Genomic DNA, 12,035 nt, shown 5'->3' with positions numbered 1-12,035 from the left:
TTACCATTAGTAAATGAATATCTTCTCATTAAAATTTTAGCCTATACCAACAGGTCCCCCTCATAATCAAACCCAATTTACTTTCTTCCCCAAAAGCTTTCACTATGAGTATAGTATACTCCCAGGACATTTCATATCATATGTATACAGAAAGGTATAAAATCTAATCACATATTATTATGTAAATTATTCTATATAATGTGTCTGCAAGTTTCCAATTTCTGACTTAATGATCTAAGGCATAACTATTATTTTCATCATTAAGAAAATTGAAGGGTTAGGACAGTAACTCAAGTTGTAGAATGCTTGCCTAGCAAATGTAAGTCCTCTGGGTTCAATCCCTGGTACTAGGGGAAGAAAGTACATAATCAGCCAGTTTATGTAGCCAGACTTACTGATGGATATTCACGTTGTTTATAGTTTCCTATTTTGTATTTAACAATGGTTCAATAAACACCTTCAAAATATGAAAATAAGTTTATAGATGGGATATGCTTCAATGTTTTTCTAAGCAGGACACAAGTTTTAATATAATGAAGCTCCCAGTGTTATCTTTCTATAAAGAGTTCCAGCAAATATATACAAGATAGCTTCCTATTGTCTCCCAAACCACTCCTACAAGTGGCTAACTTGACAGATATATAAGAGATCTCAGGTTTTAGTTCAAACTAAACCTTTTGTGTCTCCTTTGCTTTTTTGATTTTCCTCTTTAAAAGGCTACTAGAAATAACCTCTGATTAATCCAAATCACAAGGCTAACACATGCCGGGAGACACAATAAGAGGAAGTCAAAATAACAGGACTAAGCTGTTTCCCTTTTTTATTTGTTTTAGTTTCAGGCTGAATAAATGTACAACGAAATTCCTCAGTACTGTAATCTTTTCTGAAGCTCTCCTCAACTGCTGAAGAACTGTGTTCTCTAAATAAGGAATAATTTACAGGCTGAATTCTCCCTCACATCATCAAACAACCTCCCCACCCCTCCACAGAGTCTCCAGAAAGATGCTGCTTCTTCTGGCACCCTAACTCTGGAAACCCTAAATGTCATCAATTATAATATAAATGACACATGACAAAAAATGATATAGCAGAGAGCTGATATCACTTTGTCCACACATTGACAAAATGTTTTTAAGTATTATTAACCCCCCACCATTCTCTTTTGGAACCATTTTTAAAAACTAGCTATTATATACAAGGTTCGCTAGTTTTTGCTTTTGTTTTTGTGAGCGAAACAAATAAATGTGAAATATTAGGAATAAAGCTTTTTTCCCACAAATACCCAAGTTATAAATAACCTATGTAAGTCAGAAGCTTTTCCTGTTTCTCTGTTTTCTTCTAGAATACCCCGACACCAATCTGACACTTCCCTCTCACTAACTTAGGGCAGACCGTTTCAGGAGCCCCTATCATTTTCAGAGAACCAAGCCAAGGCAAAGGAAACTTATGAGATATATTTCTAGACTCACCAGTTACAACTTAATCATTTTTTTCAATGCTCATTCTTTTAAGATCTCTTTCATTTTCTTTAAAATAGTTCCATGGTATTATATGATTATGTGATTATATCAAAATGTACTTGACTATAGCCCTACTTAATAGATACTAAGGTGGTTTCTAGCAATTGGTTTCTCTGAATAATGCTATAATAAAAAGCTCTTATTCATATGCTAGATACTAAGGTGGTTTCTAGCAGTTGGTTTCTCTGAATAATGCTATAATAAAAAAAACTCTTATTCATATGCTTTATTACATGGGCCTAAGAAAGTAAGCAATACACATATATAGAAATAAAATTACTTCTAGATATATACAACTTCAAATTTGATAGACAATGTCAAATTCTCCCTATTGAGCTGAAAACAATGTATTTTCATACAAGCAAGCTCTGCTGGAGACAGACTGAATAACTTGACCAGGTTCAGATAATTGTGCGTAATAGCATGACAGGCAAAACCTGATTATAAATATGTCAAAGCTATAAACTCCCCTGGAATGCCCAAGAAAACTAGTATGAGACAGACTTTATTCCCACATCAGAAAACAACTGCCTCAAACACTCTGGAGAAATAAAACCACTAGAAAGTACTCATCACATATTACAGCGCTTCAATGCAAAACAAAAAAGTACAGGTTTTAAATAATTAATTACCTTCATACATACCTAATTAGTAATGTTGTCTTTTTGGTCAGTCTCAAAAGAAATGAACTTATATTTTAAATGTAATAGTTATAGAAACAATAGATTTAGATTTTATTTAGGCTTTTAACCTCAATTATAACCTCAGAGTATCCCAAGAAAACACTATTTAAAAGGAATCTAGCAAAATGATGTACTCCTGTAATCCTAGCACTTAGGAGCCTGAAGACTGAAGGAGGATCCTGATGAAGGATCAACCTGAAATCACCAAGGAAAAAGACTAAAGAACAACAGATTCACAGATAAATTAATAGATTAAAGGAATAAAAAGAGAAAACACTAAAGAAAAGATAGTGCTATGTTACTTTTTGTATGTACTCTACTGTTGGCTGGTTAGGGAATCATTGATTCTTAAATTTTCCGTGACAATGGGAAGATTATCTTTGTTGGGGGGAAAAAAAAACAACCAAAACAACTACTTGAGAGGACTCTGGTTTGAAGACAGCCCAGAGTTTGCAAGATCCTTCTATCTCAATAAAAAAAGCTGGATGTGGTAATGTGGTAGAACAGCCCTTAGTTGAACCCAGCTCAACTAAGTGGGAAGTGTAGGTAAAAGGACTGCAGCCTACGTCAGACTGGACAAAAAAAGCACAAGATTCTGATAAATAACTAAAAAGCAAGAAAGGGGTATGGTGGCTCAAGTGGTAGAGCATACTTATCTGACAAATACAAGTCTCTAAATTCAAACTCATGAATCACCAAAACAAAAGCGAAAAGCAAAACTTTCAGAACTGGATACATAGCTCAATGGGAGAGCAATTGCCTAGTATGCCTAAGGCCCCGAGTCTGAACCCCCAGCACCAGACAGACAGACAGACAGACAGACAGACAGACAGAAAGAAAAACTTCAACAAAGCAGTTTAATATCAACTCATGGAACATTAATACAAATGTTCTTTTTATTCAATAAAGAGCTAGAATACATCCTATACTTTTTATTAAGTGAACTTTAAGATGTATGTCAATATAACTTCTAACAGAAAAGTCTTAGAAATTTACTGCATTCCATTTGGCAGGAGACTCTTCATCTTGTTCAGATATTCCCTTCCTTCCCTGTGTCTGCATGCCTTGTAAGAGTATCACCTCTCTTCCACTCACAGACATACCCATGGTCTTTTCTTCTACCTAAATATGTTCTCAAGGCAGGATAGTTTGTACTTGGTGTACTCTACACTTTGAAGGTATTAAGAACAACATCTTCTGCCCTCATTAATATCTAACTTTTCCTGTCCCTTGCATTTTAATAGATATCAAATATCTAAATGACAAATTATTAATCTGGGTTGCAGGGAATTCACAAATGTTTTCATGAGGTCTTGATCTTATATCCTGTTCTAAGGTATTACATCTTGAATCTAAGCACAAGGATGCATACATATGTTTCAGGAAGTAGGTCTCACCAAGTTCTCAAAGGGTTAGAATTCCAAAAACTAAGTGTGCCGAAGCACACTAAACAAAAGTAATGAAGTTCAACATCTAAAAACCAGTAGACTAAGACAAGTATTTTGAGGGCAAAAGGTCTTTGCTAGGTTCCCTAAAATTTCACCATCATAGCTGGATATACAAAGCCAAGTATCAATATATCTTCCTTCAGTTTCAATGAGGACTATAGCTACTTAAATAAGTTATAATGGTTGACATAATTTTCAAAACATAGGTTGACCACTCTCTTTTCTTCTTTTAACATACCTTTAAAGCTTCTATAACAAGATCTCGTGCTTCAAGCTCTCCTTCAAGAATGCTGAAGAGTGTCAGGAGTTCAGGTTTGCTTAGTTTTTCCAGATTCATCTTCAAAGTCTGAAATAAAAATGGTTAACAATCAAGGAATCTCAAAAGACAGGATATTAGTGTCTTCTGGAGAAGTTAGTAACTTCTTCAGAAGTTAGTGTGTTAAGGAAGAGAAGAGAAACAATTACAGTATGAAATGTTTTATGGTAAAATGCTGGATGACAGTGGCTCACACCTCTAATCCTATCTACTCAGAAAGGTGAGATTTGGAGAATCTTGGTTCAAAACCAGCTTGGACAGAAAAATCCACTAGACTCCAGCTCCCAAAAAACTAGTCACTTTTTAAAAATTATTTGTTCTGAAGGAGTATTTATAAACAACCTGGGTTTTAGAAGGAGTTAATAGCTAAGAAATACTAAGAATTACCGTTTCACCAAAACATTATTAGCACATAAAAAGGTTTTCCAGTTCTAGATAATCCAGTTCTAAAACCCTAAACTACCTGGCACCAATTAATTGGAATGAAATTTTAGCAAAGATAATAGTTGGTAAGCCTTTAGAAGAGATTTTTCTTCTATTGTCTTACAGGGAACAACTATAACAAAGTACACACGCGCGCGCACACACACACACACACACACACACACACAATTTTTATTTCAATGTTTGGTCCAAGACTGGGACTCAAACTCTGTGTCTTACTGTTTTGTCCACTGGCCTGTTCTCTGCCAACTGAGCCATGCCTCGAATCTGTCATATTTCGTACAGTAAATTTAACAGAGTTAAATGCAACTGTATGTAAGTGTAGTAGGTTTTGGTTTTGCTGTGTGTCTGTGTGTGTGTGTGGGGAAGTGTTTTGCCAGTACTGGGGCTTGAACTCTGGTCCAGGGCACTTTTTCTTAGCTTTTTCACTCCAGGGTGGTACTGTATCACTGAGCCATAGCTCTACTTACGGCCATTTTGCTAATTAACTGGAGATAAGAGTTTGATGACTTTCCTGCCTAGGCTAGCACCAAACCTCAGATCCTCAGATCTCAGCTTATACAGTAGTTAGGATTACAGGCTTATGCATGAGCACCTGGCTCAAATATGCTTTTAAATGACTTTATTGAAGTATATTAGTTGGCTAGGCTACTACAAACTAAATTGAATTAAGTTCACACTTCTATGATAATTGCAGCTTCTGAGCTAAGTTAAATCAAACTACATGACAATATAAATTTCTTATAAAACACTCAGCCAGAAGCTAGTCTGTTAAATAATCTTTAAAAGATCTTCTGATCAGTCTGTATGGAAAAGATTGCATTTTGTAACTTTCAAAGGACAGAAAATACTATTTTCCCTCTCTTGCTTTTTTTTTTTTTTAACAGTGCAGAAGCTTGAACTCAGGGCCTGAGCACTGTCCTTGTGCTTTCTCAAGGTAGAGCTCTACCACTTGAACCACAGCATCATTTCTGGCTTTTTTATGTATGTGTTACTGAAGAATCAAACCTGGGTCTTAGTGCATGCTAGGCAAGTACTCTACTATTAGGCCAAACTCCTGGCTCTTCTTCCTTTTTATAATTGTTACTCTCATAGCTTTATTTAATGTGAATCACAACATGAATGGTTCACATATTCTCCATCACTCTTTACTCTTAATATAGCTGAGGGGCCACACACGAGTCATTTATCCTTCATGTCTTTAAGTGAAGATGATATAAAAATATACACCTCAGTGTGCCATTAGTGTGTTGCAAGACATGCTGCACAAATCTCTTACCACATAGTAAAATACTGTCAATGTAACCTCAGTTCTGTTTACTTTCTAGCTGGTGAATTCTAGCAACTAGTGAGTCTCATTTTAGAATTAGGGGTGTGTCTCTCAACAGTGACTGACTTTCTACAGATGGATTTGGAAATCTTTTTTTTTTTTTTTTTTTTGCCACTCCTAGGGCTTGAACTCAGAGCTTGGACACTATCCTTAAGCTTCTCTTGCTCTACAGCGCCATTTCCGGCTTTTTCTGAGTAGTATTGGACATAAGAATCCACGGACTTTTCTGCCGGGCCTGAGTTGTAAACTGCAATCCTCAAAAATCAACCTCCTGAGTAGCTAGGATTACAGGCACCAGCCATCAGCACTTCTAGTACTTTGGTATTGGAAGATATCTAGTGCCATTTCAAGAACTGAGTCTTGATATTTAGTTTTCTCACATGTTGAGGAGGTAATGATATTTAACCTATAGAGATTCTGTGAAGATTGAATTAGCCATGTAATACACCTTTACATCTTATTGATAACACCTAAAAAATAGTTTAAGAATTCGAAAGGAAGTGGCATTGTGGTTCAAGTGGTATAGCACTAGCCTTGAGCCAAATTGCTCAGGGACAGTGCCCAGGCCCCAGAGTTCAAGCCCCATGACTGAAAAAAAAAAAAAAGAAAGAAAGAAAGAAAAAAGAATGCGAAGAAAGGCATCAAAATTGGTGACAGTCAAAATTAATGATTTCAGAGATAACTTTAGCTGTCCTTTCATAGTTGAGAATCAACCACACACAAAGAAACGAATGCTATTCTGTAGTGAGGAATGGTATTTGAAGGAATTTAGAAGTTATGCAAATTTATTAGATGAGTCCCTCCGTAATAGACTGGTGTTTGTACCTTTGTCAGAGTGAGATCACAAGGCTCTTCCTTTCCCTTCCCATGATGTTAGGAAGAATAACAGGCAAGTATTCCATAATTCTAACTGTAAGAGTAACCAACTGGCTACATAAGCACCAAGGTAGGCAGGTAGGAGTAGAGCTAAACTAATGATAGTGTATTCATGCATATTGGTCTCTTATTTAGTAACCTTACAGAAGAAATACAATATAAGTAGAACTTAATGAACTTAGGGTGGGATGTGTAAATTTTTAGTCATATCTTTGGATGACACACAGAACAGCTAGCTGTATGGCTTTAAGAAAGAAATTTGCGGGGCCAGGAGTTTGGCCTAGTGGTTAAAGTGCTTGCCTAGAATGCACGAAGACCCGGGTTCGATTCCTTGGTACCACATACATAGAAAAAAGCCGGAAGTGGTGCTGAGGCTCAAGTGGTAGAGCTCTAACCTTGAGAAAGTCCAAGGACAGTGCTCAGGCCCTGAGCTCAAGCCCAGGACTGGCAAAAAAAAAAAGAAAGAAATTTGCCTATTGCTCTGTGATTCTCAATAGAAAGAATAAAACAAATTAAACCATACTAATTTGTTATCTTTGTATGTACAAGTCATATATGCACATTTCTTATCTTATTTCTGACATTTTTAACATTTTAATATAGCAGAGTTAGTAGAAATAAACAGAAAATGAAAGAAACATTCCTTCCCCTGTTCCACATGCAGTACATGGCAGTTAAACTCAAACTCACTATTTTTAATATCTGGAAAGTGATTCATAGCCACTCATTTAGATTTGTGTTTAAATTGAGTACAATGCAAATATTCAAGAGGAAGAAAGGAGCCAAGTGCTGGTGACTCATGCCTATAATCCTAACTACTCAGGAGGCTTAGATCTGAGGACTGAGGTTCAAAGCCATCCTGAGCAGGAAAGCCTGTGAGACTGTTATCTCCAGTTAACCACTAAAAAGCCAGAAGTGGAACTATGGCTCAAGTGGTCTAATGTACAAGCCTGGAGTACAAAAACTCAAGGACAGCCAGACCCCAGTGGCTCATACCTGTCACCCTAGCTACTCAGGAGGCTGAGATATGAGGACCAAAGTTAGAAAAATCTGGGCAGGAAAGTCCCCATGAGACTCTTATCTCCAATTAACCATAACTTGGAGCTATAGCTCAAGTGGCAGAGTGTTAGCCTTGAGCACAGAGGCTCAGGGACAGATAATAAAGCCCTACAACCAACCAAAAAAAAAAAAACTCAAGGGCAGTGCCCATGCCCTGAGTTCAAGACCTGAGACAGGCACAAAAAAAGAGGGGGAAAAAAGGCAGTGGGAGAGTTATTGCTATGCAACCTAAAAAACCATATTCAAATGATTTTATAAATATTAAAATTTAGCAACACGTTGTTATAAATTTGAATCTAATCTTCAAACAGAGGACAGTATAATTAATTTTTATCTGATCTATAGAGTGAAATGCCATTATAGTTTAGGGCGGCAATGATATTTTTATGGGTGTGGGTGATACTAACCTGACAGCAGAGTCACACTTTAATCCTCAAGTATAAACTCTTCAAGTTCTCTTCAGTCAAAATTTGGGAGAATGGACAGATGTGCTCAAAATACCATCAGCATGGTGAGACAGTGTTCAATGCTACAAAAGAAAAACAAATGTATTATCCAGTGACCACACCATACAACTTGGCAAATCTCATTAATGTCATTTTTTTTTTTTTACTGGATAAAGACAGGCAGTGGTTGTTACTGACAAGGAAAGAAAGCCAGTTCTTCATGTTGAAACAAAATAATTTATGAAAAATATGAATCTGACACTGGAAGTTCACTCCTGTAATCCTGACTACTTAGGCCAAGATCTATAGCTTGTGGTCTGAAGTCAGCTTAGGCAAGCAAATCCATGAGGCTCTCATCTACAATTACCAGCAAAAAGTTGGAAATGGAGCTGTGGCTCAAATGGTAGGGGACCAGCCTTGAACACAAAGAAGCTCAGGGACAGGGCCCAGGGCCTGAGTTCAACAAAAAAAAAAAAGAGAGAGAGAGAGAAAAAAAACCCTGTGTTGAAGAAACAAAAAGGAAAAAGAAAAACTAATGATCTCTTGATTTAGAAAAGTGTGAGTTTGTATAGCTTTTATATAACAACAACATAAAGATAAACCACTGAATAAACTAGTCCAGCAATTCCTGCCCAGTATAAGGCAGAATTATGTGGCCCAGAGTTCTCAGGAAAAGACTGTTTCTAACCCAAGTCATCATCAGAAATATGATTGTAAGATTTTTGGCATGCCACATGGCAAAGACTCATTCTCCATTTATTTCTAAATGAGCTGTTGCTTGTCGTTGTCATCATTCATTACATGACTTTGAAAGACGAGATCATTTCAGCCACATGTGCAACTCATTCTTTCCATTAGAGTCTCTCCAAGATGCAACTTTCTTTAACAGTTTACAAGCAGATATTTCTGTCTGAGGAATTCTATAGTCTATAAATTTGAAATAAAAACCACTTGTGGACAAGTTGTCTGGATATATTATCATACTCTGTGGTATGGCCAGCTGTAGCTATACTAAGTTTTAGATTTTTCTTAATTACAAAATACATATAAATATGTATGAATATGAAGACATATGTCAATGCCTGAGAAAAATTCCATTTAAAGTTTCAGTGTGATATATGATTTAAAATGGGCTCAACATGCCATTTTGTCTACTAATCGGCTACCATCCTACCAAGTGAGGGTTCAATGTCCAGGACAAGTGAGAAGAGTTATGTGGGCATGTGAAAAGTGCATGCCCATGAGCACGTATGCCCTCCTTAACTGTTGGTTTTCTCTAGGAAATGCTGTTGCTTTCTAGGCTCTGCTTAAAAAAAAAAAAAAAAAAGTCAGTACAGGGGCTTAAACTACAGTTCCACTTACAGCTTTCTGGTGGAGATAAGAGTCTCATAGGTTTTCCGGCCAGGGCTGGCTTTGAACCACAATCTTCATATTTCAGCCTTCTAAGTGGCCAAGATTACATGCGTGAGTTTGTAATCTCTGCCTGGCAGGGCTCTGGGTCATGTTAATTTGACTTTTTTCTCTCTGGAAAATACCCAAATTCCATTCATTCTAGTTCTAACTGTTCTTCCTTTTTAAAGAAGAACTTTTGCTTTAGATTCTGAATCAACTCTATAGGATAACAGGCATTATTGCCCTTTTACCATGAAACTGGATGGCAGGAAAAGAAACACCCCAAACAACTTCTAAAGCAAAAGGGCAGGGCAGGGTGGAGTATAAATCCACTGTTTGTCTAGTATCTGGGCGTGAGTATAATTTTGTGTGGAGCTGAAGGTGAAGGTTCTTGTTTCCCAGGTAGTAGGTGACACAGAACATGAAAGAGAAAACATTTTTAGGTCACTTAGACAGTTCCTCAAAACTCAAAAAAAATTATAGAAAAATCAACCCGTAGTCTGAAAAGTCACTTTACTAGATTATTCTAGCACAACTGTATAAAAATCACTATTACAAACTTAGATATCAAACTCAAGCAATTTGTACTTTATCTACAACTGACATATATTCAGGCTACTCAGTAAATTTTTAGTATTAATAAGTATATATAAGCAAAGATGAAAAGTGAATCTGTTCCAATTATGTAAAAACTTTTATATACATACAAGCAAGCTCCAAATATGGATCAAATACTTTTTTTTTTGTCAGTCCTGGGGCTTGAAGTCAGGGCCTAAGCACTGCCCTTGGGCTTTTCCCTCAAGGCTAGTGCTCTACCACTTGAGCCTCAGCACTACTTCCAGCTTTTCTATGTATGTGGTACCAAGGAATTGAACCTGGGTCTTCATGCATGCTAGGCAAGCACTCTACCAATAGGCAAAACTCCTGGTTTAGATCAGATACTTCTTAAAACTCTTGAGTGCAAAACAACAGTTTGGACAGTGTTTCTGACAGCTTTCCACTAACTAATACATGGTCTTAAAAACTCAGTATATGTGGAATAATAAAAGAAAAATCACATGTATAAATACTAAATCTAAATATGGATAAAATGTATTATTATTTTTTAAAATGTGGCCAGCCTTAATCAGGAAGCAGAAATGTTGATATGCTTACTACCATAACTGTCTGAAAAGATTCAAGATTTCCCCATCTCTTGGCACTTTGGGTTTTCTGAAGGACTATTTATGCTCTAGGGATAAAACAGTAACAACGTTTTTAAACGGTCCCTGTCTTCTCTTTTGGCATTCAGAGCAATACTGGGGGAATAAATATGTCAATATGCTTTAAGAAAATGATTTTCTCACCAAGAAAATGTATCTTTAAAACTGAGTGCAGTGGTGTGGACTTTTGAGGTCAACACCTGGGAAGCTGGGGCAAGAAAGACTAAGAGTTCTAGACAAGAGCTACACAGGGAGATCTATTTCAAAACCAAAAACAAACTGATTTTTGGCTAGTGTTATTTACAAAAGTCAAAGTAAAAATCAATTTTACTTTATAGAGTCCTATATTAAAGCAATATAAGCTTCATTACCAGTATTTTAAATCAAGACTTTTCTTTGTTAGGAAGGTAAAAGAAAGTACTATTATTTTTTGCTGGTAATCCATTCAAACTCAGAACCTTGCACTTGCTCAGCTTGCTTGCTCAGCTGGGGTGCTCCACTTGAGCCACATATCTAGCCTAGCTTTTTGCTGGCTAATTTAGAGATGAGGTCTCCAAGGCTCTTCTGCTCAGGTTGGCTTGAAACTATAACCCTCCATATCTCCGCCTCCTCAGTAAACAAGATTACAAGTATGAGCCACAGGTGCCCGGCCCAGCTCCCAAATTCTTAGGTTCATACTCTATGTCTAGTACCTTAGAAGGTAACTGAATTTGGAGAAAAAAGTCTTTAAGAAGTTAGATTACAATGAACTCATTACAGTGGGTCCCAGTTCAATATGACTGGAAATCTGGGTCAGGGTAAAACAATGAAAAGATACAGGGGAACAAGTTTTCTATCAGCCAAAGACAAAAGTCTTAAGAAAAAATAAAATCCAACCCTGCCAACACAACAAGGCTGTAAGAAAATATGTGTCTGTTATTTAAGCCAACTTGTCTGTTGTACTTAAAAAAACAAACCAAAAAAACTACGACTAAGAAAAATAATATAATACACTTAACCACTTTAGTACTTTTGTTTGGCTGGGTGGGGGGGTGTTGGTCATGGGGCTTGAACTCAGTGCCTAGGTGCTGTCCCTAAGCTCTTTTGCTCAGGGCTAGCACTCTACCACCTTGAGTCAGCTCTACTTCTGGCTTCCTGATGGTTAGTTGGAGGTAACAGTCTCACACACTTTCATGTCTGGGTTGGCTTTGAACTGTGATATTTAGATTGGGTAGTTAGGATTACAGGCGTGAGCAATAACACCCAGTTTACTTCATTATTTTAAAGATCATTAGAACTAGATCTAAGCCTTTGCCTTACTATGTGAACACCACAACATC

At 36.8% G+C, this 12,035-nt stretch overlaps 1 protein-coding gene across 3 annotated transcripts in view; it reads right to left on the bottom strand.

Annotated features, from left to right (window-relative positions):
* The window catches only part of Cttnbp2nl (CTTNBP2 N-terminal like), a 43,668-nt gene that overhangs the window by 23,237 nt on the left and 8,396 nt on the right, over positions 1 to 12,035 (bottom strand). For all 3 annotated transcript variants that reach the window (XM_090334433.1, XM_090334431.1, XM_090334434.1), the window contains exons 2-3: positions 8,084 to 8,205; positions 3,890 to 3,997 (exon numbers count right to left, since the gene is read on the bottom strand). In XM_090334433.1, coding sequence (XP_090190559.1) covers positions 3,890 to 3,988 — 99 coding nt within the window. In that variant the 5' untranslated portion in view covers positions 3,989 to 3,997; positions 8,084 to 8,205. The remainder of the gene's footprint in view (positions 1 to 3,889; positions 3,998 to 8,083; positions 8,206 to 12,035) is intronic.

Source organism: Megascapheus bottae, chromosome 6 (genome assembly GCF_031878675.1).
Source record: "Megascapheus bottae isolate mThoBot1 chromosome 6, mThoBot2.hap1, whole genome shotgun sequence".
NCBI classification, from domain to species: domain Eukaryota; kingdom Metazoa; phylum Chordata; class Mammalia; order Rodentia; family Geomyidae; genus Megascapheus; species Megascapheus bottae.
Note: the sequence above shows the minus strand (reverse complement) of the source record. Positions and strands in the feature narration are given on the sequence as shown.